At 43.5% G+C, this 13984-nt stretch overlaps 2 protein-coding genes across 4 annotated transcripts; one reads left to right on the top strand and one right to left on the bottom strand.

The window, feature by feature from the left end:
• The first annotated feature begins 1621 nt into the window (after positions 1 to 1621).
• Positions 1622 to 4485, top strand: LOC117900783. The gene is made up of 4 exons (XM_034811264.1): positions 1622 to 1744; positions 1820 to 2533; positions 2587 to 3610; positions 3669 to 4485. Exons 1-4 carry the CDS (start codon positions 1703 to 1705, stop codon positions 4187 to 4189), a joined length of 2301 nt encoding a protein of 766 aa, XP_034667155.1. The 5' UTR covers positions 1622 to 1702; the 3' UTR covers positions 4190 to 4485.
• Positions 4486 to 7043: 2558 nt separating this feature from the next.
• Positions 7044 to 13839, bottom strand: LOC117901083. Of its 3 annotated transcripts, none has more exons than XM_034811707.1 (4): positions 13690 to 13839; positions 8837 to 8924; positions 8096 to 8421; positions 7044 to 8027 (listed from the first exon to the last, which is right to left on the bottom strand). In XM_034811707.1, exons 2-4 carry the CDS (start codon positions 8844 to 8846, stop codon positions 7323 to 7325), a joined length of 1041 nt encoding a protein of 346 aa, XP_034667598.1. In that variant the 5' UTR covers positions 8847 to 8924; positions 13690 to 13839; the 3' UTR covers positions 7044 to 7322. The 3 variants fall into 3 exon arrangements, with proteins under 3 accessions (XP_034667598.1, XP_034667596.1, XP_034667595.1); XM_034811705.1 differs by lacking the exon at positions 13690 to 13839 and adding an exon at positions 12806 to 13019; XM_034811704.1 differs by lacking the exon at positions 13690 to 13839 and adding an exon at positions 9003 to 9238.
• Between the last annotated feature and the right edge of the window lie 145 nt (positions 13840 to 13984).

The following is a 13984-nucleotide window of genomic DNA, read 5'->3' as shown; positions in this document are numbered from 1 at the left end:
TAAATCCCAGTAGTTCCTACCCTGCCCAGCCAATTGGTGCAGCATAAAGTTCAACAACAGAACACACCCATAAATGCTCCCATTACAAATTAACACTCCATAAATATTGTATACCACACTCTTAAGTGGCACATAATCCCAAGTACGTATGCTCCCCTCCACTCCATCCCTAGCCCCATGAACAGCCGCGATCTCCAGATGGATGCAAACAGGAAGCTAATCCTGCTCAGTGATATATCAACATATTTATGGTAAACGGGATCAGAGGGCTTAGGGCGCACCAATTTGGGAGCCCAGTCAGTGGTTGAGCCACATGTTCCAGTCGATATTTATAGTTTCTGAATGCTCGGTTGTCGGGCAGACAAACCGCAAAAACTCCATTAAATTTTATGAACACTTTTTCGACAATCCCATGTGACGACCGCCGGCTGCTTAGCACTTCGCCACAGCCTTAAGTCTTTTTATGTTTAATAAACAATTATTGGACAATATATCTTTGATCTGCTCTCCGCTGGAGTGACTGACTGTAGACTCTGCTGTGGTCTGGCGGGTGTGTAAAAATAAATATCACACGGCTCTTGTTTAGATCAAAATCCGAAAATTACGCACACGAATTCCATCGAATCATAACAATAACATTGGAATCTGTATCTGTGGAGGAATCGACCAAGAGGCACCTTGACAGCCACTCTCGGAGTGAGAGTTTCCAAGGAGCGAAAGAACTATACTTTGATGTTGCACTCTTCGGTGAAGTTCTTTTTTTTCAAGAGAAATTTATGTAGCGTGATTGGAACTAAGCGAAAACTTTACATTTTGGCGAATGAAAAAAAGGTGGGATGGTATTGGTGGAGTAGGATGGGCTGGAATAAGTGCAGGAGGATAACATTTGGTTCTGCAATTACAATAAATTAAGGTTGACTTTAATCCATTCATTGTCTTCCACCAGATCCATGAAGGCGGCTCTTAGCTTAATGGTAGAACCAATTCCGTATTAATAATAATAGGAAAGCTTTCAACACTCTTTAACAATTACTCAACACTAAAAATAAATCGAATTGTCATTCAATGTAACAGCAGTGACAGCACAAAGCAAAAAAAAACTTCTTAGAATTCGAGGATGAAGAGGAAAGGAAACGCAAATTCGCGACATTTCGTGAACTAATAAAAAAATACGAATACGAGACGAAGCCCATCCCAATGGGCGATCGTCACAACTATTTCAAGAACCTACCAAAGGAGCTCAAGGAGGAGGGCTTCAAAATTATTAATTCCAACAACTTCAAGACTGAGAGGGCCATCAGACTGCTCTACGCCTTCAAGCTGCCGCATTTCATCAGTCCATTGAAATCAACATCTGGGGCGCCACTGATTAAAGTCGAACTTGACTGCAGCTACGAGGGAATATTTTTGGACTTTGAGAGCATAATCTATGGGCACATAATTGATTTTATGAGCGATATGCTCGTTCAGGGTGAGTTACTGAAGAGCAAAACAAAATTTTAAACTCCGCGACCAGCTGCTGGTTGCGGAACCAGCTAAGTTTCTGCATTAGCCAGCACTTGGCGCAACGACAATATTTTTCGGTATATTTCCGAGGGTCTGTCGGAATATTTTATCGATAATTCCGCGGTCACACTGCTCAACTTTGTTTGTACATTTCGAATTTAATGAATTTAATGAATTATCGTTTTAAACAAGCAAAATGGAGCGCAAAGAAGTGGATGCACAGCAGTACATTGATCACGTGAGTACATGGAATGGAATTCTGGAGTGTAATTGCTGTATTTAACTGCTTTTCCGGTGTGTATCCTATAAATAGACGCTGCTGGCCTCGGAGCTAATGCGGGATCCAAATCACTTTATTATGGATCTAATCGATCACACGGGCGTGTTTCCCAAAGCCGAGGGACCCACCAACCTGACCACCAGCACAGGGAATGCCCCAAATGATGGGACTGGCGGCTACGTGGAGAAGGATGCCCTGACGCCGGAGCTGAATTTTCACAACACAATTTTCCAGTTTGTGAATAAACATGTGAACGAGTCCTCGTCGGGGGACAGTGTAGTGGGTCCGGTGGTGTCCCAGCAAGTGCCGCAGCCTGCCTTCCCAGCCCTCGCCATAGAGCCCACAGTGCCCATCGATGTCTCGACGGGTCTGCACGCTGTCGACGATGATGATCTGCTGTATGTGCACAATGCTCTGACGACCAATGCCCGCAAGGTGCTGCCACACAAGAAGCGCATCTCGAGGAAGCTCAAGGGCAACATCGAAGCGGAGATGGAGCTGCAGCATCAACAGCAGCAGCAGCACAAACATGTCGTTCAGCATGTGCCCGTCGGAGCGGCCGCGCTCTATAGCTGTGAGATCTGTGGCTATGCCGTGCACACACAATTGGATTTCTTTGCACATCTCAAGCAGCATTATGAGCCACCAATGGCCATGGAGCAGCGACTGGAAGTGCCCATACAGCAGCAGCAGCAAGAGCAGCAGAAGGAGCCACTGGACATGTGCGGTCTGTCGTCACAGGATAAGGTGAGTTTCTGTCTGTCCCATAGAGGTCTTGACTAATGCCTATTCCCCTACAGCTGCAACAGGAGCAGGCCAAATTGGATCAAGTCTTTCACGATGTTCAGCTGAACTTTGAGAACTTTCATCCCATTAGTCATGTGGATCACGATGTGGGCGTGGGCGTGGGCGTGGGAGTGCCTGTAAATGTCAACGATGTCGGTGTCAATATGGTCATGCATGGCGAGGCCACAGACAAACTGAATTCAGTGGGTGCTGGCAGCAGCACGCCCAACGTCAACGTTGTGGTGCCCGTTGTGGATGATGTGGAGTTCAGTGACACGGAGGACATGCTCGAGGGCATACGCAACGTGGTGGACAAGGTGTCCATTGAGGACACTTGCGATGAGCTGGTGGATCTGGAGCTAAGCACTGCCACGATACGAGCGCCCTGGTTTAACAACAACTTCAGTGACATCACATTCCCGGGCCTGCTGCTGCCTGGGGAGCCGCCTCCAGTATCAGCGGAGCAAGGGCCGACGCCGCTGCTCAAAGAGGATCATCCCAATGAAGCGGAGCAGATGGATTTGGATTTCCTCAATGCCAGCAAACGAGAGCAGTCAAATGATGTCAAAATGGAGAAGCTGGAAAAACCCATCGAGGGGATTGAACAGCCTTTGCTGGTGGCGCCACCAATGTGTTGTACGTCTCCGGCTCCACCTCCTGCGCCGCCGCCTGGCTCGGCCATTGAACAGCTGCGACGTTCCCCGCTAGTTCTACACGAAGCCGCCTACAAACTGGAGGCTGATGAAATGCCCGACGACAGCGCACCGCCCTCACCATTTGAAAGTGAAGAAATCGACAGAGAGGATGAAGACGTTACCGATGGCTATGCCATGGAGAGCATAGACACAAGTCCCAGCGACGACTCCCCGAGCAAAGCGAGGAGGAAACACTTTTGTGAGAAATGCAACAGGGACTTCAATTCATACAATGCCCTCAAATATCATCAATATACACACAACCAGGAGCGGTCGCACAAGTGCAGAAGCTGCGAAAGATCCTTCTACAACCAAAGTGCGCTCACGGCACACGAGAAAACGCGTAAGAGAGAGTAACCAACTAAAAACAAACTCATCTTAAATCTGCTTTCCCTCCACAGACTCTGGGGTGAAGCCCTTTGAGTGCGAGAAATGCGACTACAAGTTCCGACAGTGGGGCGATCTCAAGTACCACATCATCTCCAGACACAGCGACATCAAGGCCCACATGTGCGAGTTCTGCGGCAAGAGCTTCTCCCGAAGGTACTCCCTGGTGCTGCACCGACGGATCCACACCAGCGAACGGAACTACGCCTGCCAGTACTGCGACAAAACGTTTCGTGCAAGTTCTTACCTTCTCAGCCACGTCAAGGTGCACACGGGAGAGCGACCGCACGAATGCGACGTGTGCCAGAAGCGGTTTCGCGTCTCGGGGGATCTCAAGCGGCATTCCCGCATTCACGATCCGGCCAGAAACAGTCAGCCCCCCGCCACAAAAGTCAAGAAAAAGAAGCTGAAGCAAATCAAAGACCAGATCCCAAATGAGAATGAGGTGGAGGAGGAGGTGGTGGCGGTGGCCAACCGTAAACATAAGTCTGACGCCCTGTGCGACGAATCAGAGCAGGAAATTCTCGGCTTATAGCCCTGCTGTGCCAAGGTTTCTTCAAAATAGTATTAGCAAAGAATAAACAACACATAGAAGCTGCATCAATATTTTTTGTGTGCTCCATCTATGAGTAGCATAATCTTTTGTACTAGTAAATTATTAACTAACAATCCTAAGATGTTTGTACCAAACCACGCAATTTGTAAATATCAAATACGTAAACAAGGGCCATGGCTTTTACTCGTAAATGTTCCAATCTTTCGCTCGGAGACATCCCCAGACATTCCACACATTGCTGGTGTCTCCCCAGCTGGCAGTTGAATAAAAAACAAGTCACTCGAAATTCTATTGCAGAGCATTTCTTTATTATTTTTCATGTTTTTCTCTTGTCTTCTTCATTTCATTTTTCCTTTTTCAGTTTTACTCAAAAGTTTCACTGTTTTTCTCCTTTTTTTTTTAATATTTTTCTCTTTCTCTCTTTTTGCACTTGTACCGTTCATCGACTTAGATGTTAATGAGTAAGATACATATACATACATATACATATATATATGCCTGTATATATATACATGTATATATATATTAAATATATATCGTTAATATTAATGTAACTATGTACAACACAAGTGTCTGGGGCCGTCGCCTGACAACGTGCCCTAAACTCAATGAAATCTTTGTATTCTTTTTGTTTACAACATAATTTGTATTTCTCTTTTTTGTTTATCATTCATCTTCGTCATTCATCGTTATCTTCAGTTTTTTGTTTTGTTTCTCAAAAATATTCAACATAAACTTGCTCCAGCAGCCATACATTTCCATAGATTTGTGTGTGCTTTCCTTTCATAATTCGTTATTTCACAATATTTCTCTCTTAAGAACTTATAAACTAAAATCCTAGTATTGGTTGCTTCACATGCTTCTCTTCTCTCCTGCTTTAATGTACGCTCAGTCCATGATATCTTCCATTTCTCCATTTTGTTATACATATATAATATAATTCTTGATCTGTTCATCGTTCATCTTCATCCAGTGATGATGATCGTTCTTCACATTCTCCATTCTCCATTCTCCATTCGTCTTCCTCTGTTTGTGTTAATTAATAATTAATTAAAAATTATGAAAACTGCATTCCTAGTATCAGTATCCTGCACTCTCCCAGCTTGATCCTAACTTTGCCTGATGGTTCATTCTCTCCATTACTCTTTCTTTATTAATCTTTATATATATTCTTGGTTTCTTGGTGTCTTGGTGGTGTGGATTATGCTGTTTTGGTAGGTTGAGTGTTCTGAGTGTGTGTGTGTCTATGGATCCTTATGGTGTGTGTGAATTATTTTTGTTTTGTTTTCTTTTAGAGGGTATGATGGTATGGTTATTGAAAAATTAGCATACGAAACATTTTGCGACTACGTTTTTGGAGTGAACTGAAATTTTGCCTGCCTGTTGTTCGTAAATATGATTTAAAATTAGCATTACTTTGAATATTTCTTCGTTTTTGTTTTTGTTTTTGTTTGTCTTGGTTTTACATATATATGGTACTTAAAAATTTATGTTTTTTTCGTTACTTTTGCTTTTGCTATGGATGCACACATTTACTGGTTGTTTGTTTAGTTTTTGTTTTAAATTGGTATTCTTTAAATTGAATATGGGCTTATTTTGCAGCATTTCGCTTTTGCGTTTGCTTTTGTTTCTTCATTTAGTTGACAAAGAAAATGTTAATTATGCTTTACTAATACACATATGAGCCTGCAAACAGTTGCCAATTGTTCGTGTGGTGTGTTGTTGCGTTTACTGTAGTCATCAATCCTCCTCTCATCAATCATCAATCATATTGGTAAAACTGAAGAGCTTTAATCGTATGCATGATGGTTTGATGGCAGCTTTTTGGTTTTGTATTCTGTTTTCTGTTTTTGTTTGTTTCTTCTTTTCGGTTTTCTTACATTGTGGATAATTAGAATATTGTTTTATAAAATAGCTTGCTATTTTATGTTGTACATTAACACACATATTTAACTGTTTTTACAACCGTCGTGGTTGGACAGTTTGTATCGGCCTTCGGTTTCATCATACATACATCATACAAAAGGTTCCTTGTTCATTATTATTTTGTTTTTTCATTGTTTTTTTCTGTATTTGTGTTACTGATTTTTCTTTTAGTTGCTATTGTTGCTTCACATTGTTGCTGTTACTGTTACTATTTTTCTGCGTCCCAAGTGTTTGCTACGCTATTTCCCCACTCCCCAATCTGTCTTTTCCTCACTTTCTCTGCTCCCTCTAACCGCTCACAGTTCCTTTCCTTCTTCAATTTATAGAAATATAATTTTGCTCTTTTTTTCTCTTCATTTCTTTTCTTTTCTTTTGTTTTATAAGTTTGAGTCTTCTGTCTACATCACCACATAGATTCTTGGTTACTAAAAAAATTAAAATACTTTCATCTTTCCACAGTTCATAAAATGTTTTTCTCCTTTTCTCTTTTCATGGCTTGCCAATTTCTTCAAAAGTTTTTTTGGTTTTCCCACACAAATACAATATTTACAGTTTACAGTTTACAGTTTTGGTTTTTTTCTTTTACAGAATTCTGCAGATTTTCTCAATTTTTGTAGTTGCTACATCTAAATCTTAAATCATTCTTTACACAGCCCCGACTGCTGCTGTCACCTCCTTTTCTCTGCGCGGCTCTGCTCTGCTGCCAGATCTTTTCATACGATTTTTTTGTTTCTTGTTTCTTGTTCAGTTTAAAATTGTGAAAAAATAGCTGCATCTATTGTAAATTTTAGGTTTTGTTTGCATTTAAAATTTGAATTACCTTTAGCTTTATATAATTTGATTTGATGATATTTTTATTCTTGCTGTTGCTGTTGTGTTGCTGGTTTCTCCTCTGTCTCTGTTGCTGTTTTCTTTTCTGTATTTTTTTGTGTTTGCCTTGAGACGCGATGTCTGATCGTGTAGAGGGCGCTCCTAATCGTGCGGCCAGTGCTGCCAAGCATCAGCTGGGCCGCGCTTAACCGTTAGGTACAGTTGCTGTCTCTATTTGCAGTTTGTGTTCTTGTTGTAGATGTAGCTGTAGCTGTAGCTGTGGTTGTGGTTGTTGTTTCGTATAAAAAGTCTTTGATTTGCCTTTTCCCTTCCCCTTTCCATTCGATCCTTTTCTTCGCTGTTAGCGCGCTCTGCATTAGAGGCTCACCTGCTGCATCTTATCAAAATCTAAACACGGCCGATGCGGTCGCTGCAGTCTCTGAGTGGCAGCGGCGGCGCTTGCGGCATTGGCAGCATTGTGTGTAGATGTAGCTGCTGTGGATGATGATGTGCCTCCTGCTGCTCCCGTCGATGATGATGTGGTTGGGACTGCTGTGCCTGCCACTGTAGCCGAACCACCACCCGAATTATTACTAGGACGACGCCTGGGCGAAATGGCGCAGTGGAACAGTTTCGCGGGGGGACTAACCGAGCGCACCTCCATATCCAGGCCGGTGGTGCTGGCCGGACTACTCCGCGAGCTATTGTAGTGGAAACTATACTTGGGCTGCGGCTGATAGATGTGGTGGCTGCTGTTGCTCATCTTCAAAGAGCTGCTGCACGCCTTGATCACACTGGGCTCGTTCTCGTTGCCACCACCCACAGCTCCGCCCAACTTTGGGCATTTGCTATGGTTGCCATTGCCACCGCCGCTGGCGCCGCCGCCGCCGTTGTCGCCATTCTCCTCGTTTACACTATTATCACATAATTTAATATTTTCGATGCCACATCTGGCCTCCGATAATATCAGTGGCGTTGTGGAGCGGAACATCATATGGCTACGATTTGGCTTGAATGCCTCCAATGGCGGCGATGTGCGAAAATTCACGGGCGTCAATATCGGCTCCAGCGAATTGCGTAACTATAAAACAAATGCAAAGACCACAGATCAGACATCAGAATCCTTGCAATATTCTCACACATACTCACCTCATCGTCGGAGCTGTGGGCCAGGGACCGTTTGCGGTTCTCCACCATCAGCGTTGAGCTGGAACGCTTCGAGTTGGATGTGGTGGCCCGTTCCTCGTAGGGCGCCTCCGTGTCGAGGGAGGAGGTGCACCCACGATTGGAGAGTCGCGAAGCACACGAAGCGCCCGTTACGGTCGTGGTGCCATGGCCTGCCACCGTCGATGGCCCATTGATCACCTCCAATTCCTCCTCGGAGCTGTGCTGATCGTACATGAGATGGGCGCATGATGACGTTGTCTGGTGGTGACACATCATTGCAGGAGAAATTGGTTTTTGGCCAGCGACAGCTACAAAAGTACAAGACATTTCTGTTAAAATCTATATACAAATTAATTCGCGAATTTATGATAATAGCTAACACGTGTTGAAAATGTCCAGTGTTGAAAAATGTATACATCATTTGTAACCAACAGTAAACCAACATCTAAAGGGAATTTTATCCTAATCTAATGTGTTTTTAAAGTGATTCTAAAATATTTTGTATTGGTAATTAGTTGTTGATTTCATTGTTAACAGTGTGGAACACGGTAAAAATAAAAAAACAAGTGACAAAATTGGTTTTACGATTGCATTTCTAAGCTTACGAAATTGTGCGTAACCGGTTTTTACGAGACGGTGTCTATTTCGGCCATTTCAAAACATTTTAAGTCCAAAAATTTGGAAATTTGCTTTCCAGAAACGGGTTTGCTCTGTCGCACTTACTAGTTTCCATATCCACGTCTAAGTGACGTTGTTTTTCCACATCGAGGAGTTCACCATCCGATTCGGTGCCAGAGTCATTCGATTCACGCTGCGGGGAATAAGACGGGGAGAAATGTTCCAATTATTTAGATGTCGCGTATTCAGAAGGGTATTTCCAATATCGAACCTTTTTACGAAGAAAATTTTGCGATGCCTTTATTGGATTCTCGCGATTTTTCTGCCTGACAAACTTTATCATGATTTCTCGCTATGTGCTTTATATGGTATATATTATACATTCCACACACGCACACCGACACGCTCACGCACACACACATACACACTCCCACAATTACGGCGAAAAAACTTACTACGACTACGTTGCAGTCGCAGTCACAGTCACCGTCGACGTCAGCGTCTACGTCAACTTCAACGTTAGCAGCGGGCAGCGCAGCGCGTATATGTGTTTTGTTGTTTTCTTCTCTGCTTCTCTTCTACTATTACTACATACTACAACTTTTTTGCCCCGTTACGTTTCACACGCTCTTTCTATGCCTCGTCTGTCCCTCCCTGCTGCTCCCACTGGCCACTATGTCCCCAACACATGGGGCAGAATGTATTTGGTCTTCTGCTTCCTGATTCACGAGAACGAACGGCAGAGAGTCGCTCAATCTCTCTCTCTTCTGTCAAGCACGAGCTCCAGCTCTCTTTCTGCACTCTCTCTACCAAAGTACGAGCTCCAATTCTCCCCACTCTCTCTCTCTTGCTCTTGCTGTTTCTCTCTCTCTTTCGTTTGCCGCCTACGCTGTTGGGCGCTTGGCGCGTGTAAAGTGTAAGCGCCGTTTCCTTTTTGTGCAAATATTTCAATCACGTTCCGCCTCCACCACGCGGACTATGGGTTGTACGAATTTTGTTGTAACACCCGCCACCCACCCCCACCGGAGGGGACTGCGACTGCGATGGCGACCCGACTGCAGTAACGGGAAGAGCCGAACGCCACGCGAGTCCGATGCGAGCGCGCACCTTTCGCCGTAAGTTATACAGCACGGAATTATTGATTTTCGTATAACGGAAGCCAGACGACCAGGAATCCAAAAAAAAGGGACAACGTGTGCGTGTCCCATCCGTATCCGTGTCTGACTGTGTGGTGTCTCTGTTTTTTTTTCGCACAGCAATCAGAAAAGTTCATTATTTTCCATTTTCACTTTCTTTAGTTGTTCTCTCTCGCCTTCTGTCCATCTTTCTATGCCACAAACAGCGTCCAAATTGCACTAGCAAAAACGGTTTTGTAACGGTTGTGTCCGCCCACGCCAGGATTCTTGGTTGGCTGGCTGGGATTATAGTTACTACGTGTTACTATCGCTTCGCCCGTCACCGGCTAGTGCTGCGCTCAAACTGAAAAATTATGGTCACAATGTGGCAGGGCAACACTGTCTCTCGAAATCTCTGCGCTGGCGCTGGAGCTTGCCCCAAGCCCCCCCACTGTCCAGAGCCCTACCCCTGGCGCATCCGCTGATTCTCTTCTCACTTGCAGTTTCTGTCTGTGTGTGTGCACGGCTGTTTGTGTTGGTGTGTGTAGGCGGCATGCAGCGGCATGGCACGGGGCTGCCAGATGGGTGCGAATAATGTTCTTCCAGACAAATTTTAGGATATATAAATATGTGATTCCAAAATAGGAAATACATATTCATTTTAAATTCATTTAATTATTCTCCATTTGAGAATAATTTATTCAAAATGCCACTTCATAGATTACATTAATCTTTTCCTTACGAAATAATAGATTATAGGCAATTGAACTTTGACCAAATTAAAATGAAACCATTGTTTATAGTTCCAACAAAGTTGCACACAATAATTGATGGTTGATAATGCATTCATACTATTCGTAATTAATTGAACAAATTATCACTCTTGGTATACTTTTCTTTGAAATTGTACCCATTTGTATGCCATTGTTTTCCCATTCATTGAATTCTTTTCCCATTCCCACAATTGCAACAGTCTGGTAACGCTGCCGGGCACACTACAGTGCACTTACTTGAATGCGAGTGTGTGAGAGGGAGAAGATGGAAACACAGAGAGAGAGAGACAGAGAGAGAGAGAAATAAGATTATGAGAAGGGGGTGTGTAGGGTTAGGTTGGTTTGTGGGGCCCGACCAGGCCAGAGCAGAGGCATCGTGTTTGGTTTTGCGCACAACTCGTGCCCCCAACAACCTCATAAGGTGCGTGCCATAAGAAAAGCACACTTTCAAGTTGCGGGAAACTTGTCAGTATATTTCTGTGGTGTCGTTTTGCAAAGAATACAAACCATAAATGTTTACTCATTCACTCTCGCATCGAAGGTTGTTTACTTCTACTCTTATCTCGACGACTATAAAACATATTTGATAGGAATACGAAATGAATGACACATTTAAGACCCAATTTCAGTTCAATGTGTATAATGTTTGCGCTGTATAATCATGTAAATATCTAACTTTTGATAAAAACTGGCATTACAAAGCTTCACATACAGAAGTTTTAAATTTGATTCTTGTGGGAATTATAAATAAACAGCTCTTAATCGCGACGAACAAAGGGACTAATAAAGTGTACTAAGCCGCGAGTGACAGAAGTCACTCTAAAAATATAATCGGACTCTGCGTTGGGAGATTTGATTCACAGATTGACCTTGAAGTCTGTTCATTTCTTTGGCAATCGGGGGAATCGGATTAGTAACATAATCAAATCGTAAAACCTAAAAATATACAATATATTTTCTTATTATGTACTGCTTTAAACTTTTGATCCGCACCTTAGTATTTATAGGCAGAAGAAGAAGCCAAGGCAGCAGCAGAAGCAGCAACAGCGGGCAGGTTGTGGCAGGCACATACACACATACCCGGGGACTCGTAGTAATGTGGAGCCCCAGAGAAGAGTACGAGTACTCTACTCGTGCAACATCAACAAAAAAGCCAAATAAAACGAAGCGTGCGAAACTCGTTGCAATGATGATATGAGAAATTGTTTTGAGTTGCAGCTACAACAAAAAACCAAAAAAATACAACGATCCGCCGAATGTGGAAACATGGCATGGAAAACTACGCACGAACATGGCCGCCGCGGCTAGGCCACTGCAACTGAAATTTGCAACGTGCAACGAGGAGGAGACTGGTTTCTGGTACTATTGCTACTTTTTGTTTTATCATTCCTACATTTTTCCCATATTTTGTGTATTTTTCCACATTTTTACCATTTGTTGTGTAGTTTTTCTACAATTTTGTTCGGTTTCGTGTATTTTCACCAAATATTTTTCTACTCTTTTCCTGTATGGTGTATTTCTTCATATATTTTGGTATTCCCTTACACATTTTTCTATTTATTTCTGTTACCCCTTTGCCCCCTCCAGATTCCATTGTGCAATCCGCTTTCAATTTGCTTTCAATTTACGGGGAAAATACTACGACACACTACGTGCCACAAAACGTAAACGGCTTTTGCAGAGCATCGTTTATCCGAAGCTCCCCCTCCCCTAACAAACATATACACTCAGAGCGAGAGAGAGATAGAGAGAGAGAGAGAACAAAGTCTGGCAGAGAGGCAGCGACTGCAGCAGAATCAGCAGCAGCAAGTACTTTTGTTCCATTCATACCACACACACACAAGCGAACACGTATACACAACAGAAGACAGAAGAGAGCGAGCAGCGTCTGACGTATGCATGTGGCGACAATTTCCACTCTGGTGTGGGTGTTCTTCGGGGAGGCAGCAGGCAAAGGCACAGGCAGCGCAGCGACTGCGTGTTGCAGCCTTGCTTCAGGTCTAAATTTAGCACTGGGCTTGCAACTCCACAAGGATTTTTCCAATTTTTCCTTCTATAACATTTTGCACACTTACACTTTATACACAAATCGCACACAAACACTCGAAATAGTGGCATGCTGCACGCAATGCAATGCCCAAAAAATAGTGGACAGAGAATTCACCGTTAATCCATTTTACACTTACTTGGGTCGCCTGCTTCTCCTTTCCTTTTGGGCCTGGGGCAGAGGTTCACGGAGGGGGCACAATTACGAAATGTTGCAACTGCTTTTTGCACAAAAATTTTGTATCCTCGACACGACAGGAAAATGGAAAAACTTCTACACAGCCAGGGGCCAGCAGGCAACAGCAGCAGGCAGTGAGTGACGAACGATGAATGGCTGGACTGGAGCTCTCTTTACTACAATTTACCAGCAGCGGCAGCGACTGCGAACGGAGCCCCACAGCAGCAGACTGTAGGCCGTGGGGGTGGGTGGGTGGCGTGAGCGTGGATGTGTGTGTGGAGCACGCGACGCGTTTTGGAGAATTGACAAAACAAGCGCAATGAGAGAGCAGTTCTTGTTCTCTCTCGCTCCGTTCGCTTTTACGCCAGAAACTACACAAGGAAAAAGCAACAAAAACGCTACACATAAAAGGAATGCTCGCTGCTCGGGTCTATGCTTTGATACTCTGTAAAGATAACGTGGCTGATGTTTATGCACATATGGTATTTAGAAATGCGACGTTGACCGATTTAAAATGATACGCTGAGAAGAACAACAAAAAGTGATTGGGCTACGTTCCAAGACTAGTTTTATTGACTTTCTAATGGCTCTGGCAAACATTTACTGAAAAACATCATACCCTTCATGTACAAGTTGTAGCAAGGCAAACACTGCTGGAAATCTCTCTCTTATTCTCTCTTACGCTCTTCCATATAAATCCTCTCTGTGCATGTTTGTGCGTGCATTGCATAAAAAGTGAACCCAATAGACATTTTTGCAATCGTCTAATGCAATTAACTTTTCAATGTCAAGTCGTACACGTCACACCATCCAACACAATCTATACACACCCCCACTCATACTCACCAGCTTTTGTTGTTGCCTTGGAGCGCGTCATCATTAATAGTGATTCCACGGCACTTGAGACTTGTTTAACATTTAACAGCTACTGTTTCACTGCACAATCACATCTTTTATTTGTGCTGTGTTCCCATTTGTTTGGCGTTTTGCAATTAAATTGGATTCCACACGTTCGAGCGATAGATGGGAGAGCAGCAACAAATTAATGGACCGCTTATAAGCGCAACAACAACAAAAAAACAAAAGTATGTAACAACAGAGAGTGTGGACGAGCGGTGATGACGTCACAATTGAGGCAGAG

The sequence above is a fragment of the Drosophila subobscura genome, chromosome U, assembly GCF_008121235.1.
Source record: "Drosophila subobscura isolate 14011-0131.10 chromosome U, UCBerk_Dsub_1.0, whole genome shotgun sequence".
Lineage (NCBI taxonomy): Eukaryota > Metazoa > Arthropoda > Insecta > Diptera > Drosophilidae > Drosophila > Drosophila subobscura.
This window is presented reverse-complemented; position numbering and strand designations above follow the sequence as displayed.

Coding starts and splice junctions, on each gene's coding strand:
- LOC117901083 (XM_034811704.1), bottom strand. CDS start 9,074: ATGATAAAGTTTGTCAGGCAGAAAAATCGCGAGAATCCAATAAAGGCA. Junction 8,925..9,002: donor AAAATTTTCTTCGTAAAAAG/GTTCGATATTGG, acceptor TATTCCCCGCAG/CGTGAATCGAATGACTCTGG. Junction 8,028..8,095: donor CCCACAGCTCCGACGATGAG/GTGAGTATGTGT, acceptor TTTGTTTTATAG/TTACGCAATTCGCTGGAGCC.
- LOC117900783 (XM_034811264.1), top strand. CDS start 1,703: ATGGAGCGCAAAGAAGTGGATGCACAGCAGTACATTGATCAC. Junction 2,534..2,586: donor GTCTGTCGTCACAGGATAAG/GTGAGTTTCTGT, acceptor ATTCCCCTACAG/CTGCAACAGGAGCAGGCCAA. Junction 3,611..3,668: donor CACGGCACACGAGAAAACGC/GTAAGAGAGAGT, acceptor TTCCCTCCACAG/ACTCTGGGGTGAAGCCCTTT.